At 47.3% G+C, this 854-nt stretch overlaps 1 protein-coding gene across 1 annotated transcript; it reads left to right on the top strand.

Annotated features, from left to right (window-relative positions):
- Positions 1-312: 312 nt before the first annotated feature.
- Positions 313-483, top strand: Pmar_PMAR028910 (hypothetical protein; the record flags this gene model as incomplete). Its single annotated transcript, XM_002770502.1, has 1 exon — positions 313-483. A coding segment is annotated over one exon (171 nt), but the record flags the coding sequence as incomplete, so codon positions are not given.
- Between the last annotated feature and the right edge of the window lie 371 nt (positions 484-854).

Raw genomic sequence — 854 nt, 5'->3', positions numbered from 1 at the left:
GAGTCTGACATGGTCCAAAGCTAGAAAGTGTATGCCAGAGCCGTTGGTCGAATTATTGACAAGCTACTTACAAGGGAGAGCAGCTAACCTATGTGTGGACGGAAGGACAGTCAGGAGGAAATTGATCCACGGCTTCCAACAAGGATCTGCACTGGGACCTAGACTTTGGAACTTGAGCTGTTCGTCGATCATAGAAGAGATCAACCAGACACTACCGGCCGGCTGTCGCTGTGCGGCCTCCGCAGATGACATAATTCTCATTATAACAGCAGCATCGGAGAGGGTACTTCAGAAGTACTACTTCTGGCCTTCATGAAGAGGGCAATCAACCGTATCAAGGAATGGGCAGGACATAACAACATGGTGATAGAAGAGGAGAAGATAAATATCCTGGCTGATGCGTCATCCTTCTCAAGGGACGTAGAGGAGGAATTGAGACAACTAGGAAGGGTGGCGAGTGGCGCTAAGATACTGGGCATTCAAGTAGGAGAGCCGTAGGAGAAGACCGGCTATTGGCAGACACCACAGTAATATCACAACCTAGCCTCCATGGCAAGGATTATATACGGGTGTATTAGATGAACTCCGAATAGGCTGATGGGCAATGTTCTACGTTATGTCTTGAAGTGGCTGGTTGCCTCTCACGTTGAAGGTATAGTAGATGAAGTGATTCAGAGTGTTTACGTCGAGCTCGATTTGGCTCTAGATGTCACTAAAGGGAGATGCTTGACTAACCTAGGAGATGCACCCAAAGAGTGGAGACATATCAATATCCATGGGTGTCCTTCAGAGTACTGCTTAATGTACTGGAGAATGAATAATATGTTATGAGGCCCAACAACGGGTCCGACATA

Source organism: Perkinsus marinus, assembly GCF_000006405.1.
Source record: "Perkinsus marinus ATCC 50983 genomic scaffold scf_1104296964300, whole genome shotgun sequence".
In the NCBI taxonomy this organism is placed as follows: domain Eukaryota; phylum Perkinsozoa; order Perkinsida; family Perkinsidae; genus Perkinsus; species Perkinsus marinus.
This window is presented reverse-complemented; position numbering and strand designations above follow the sequence as displayed.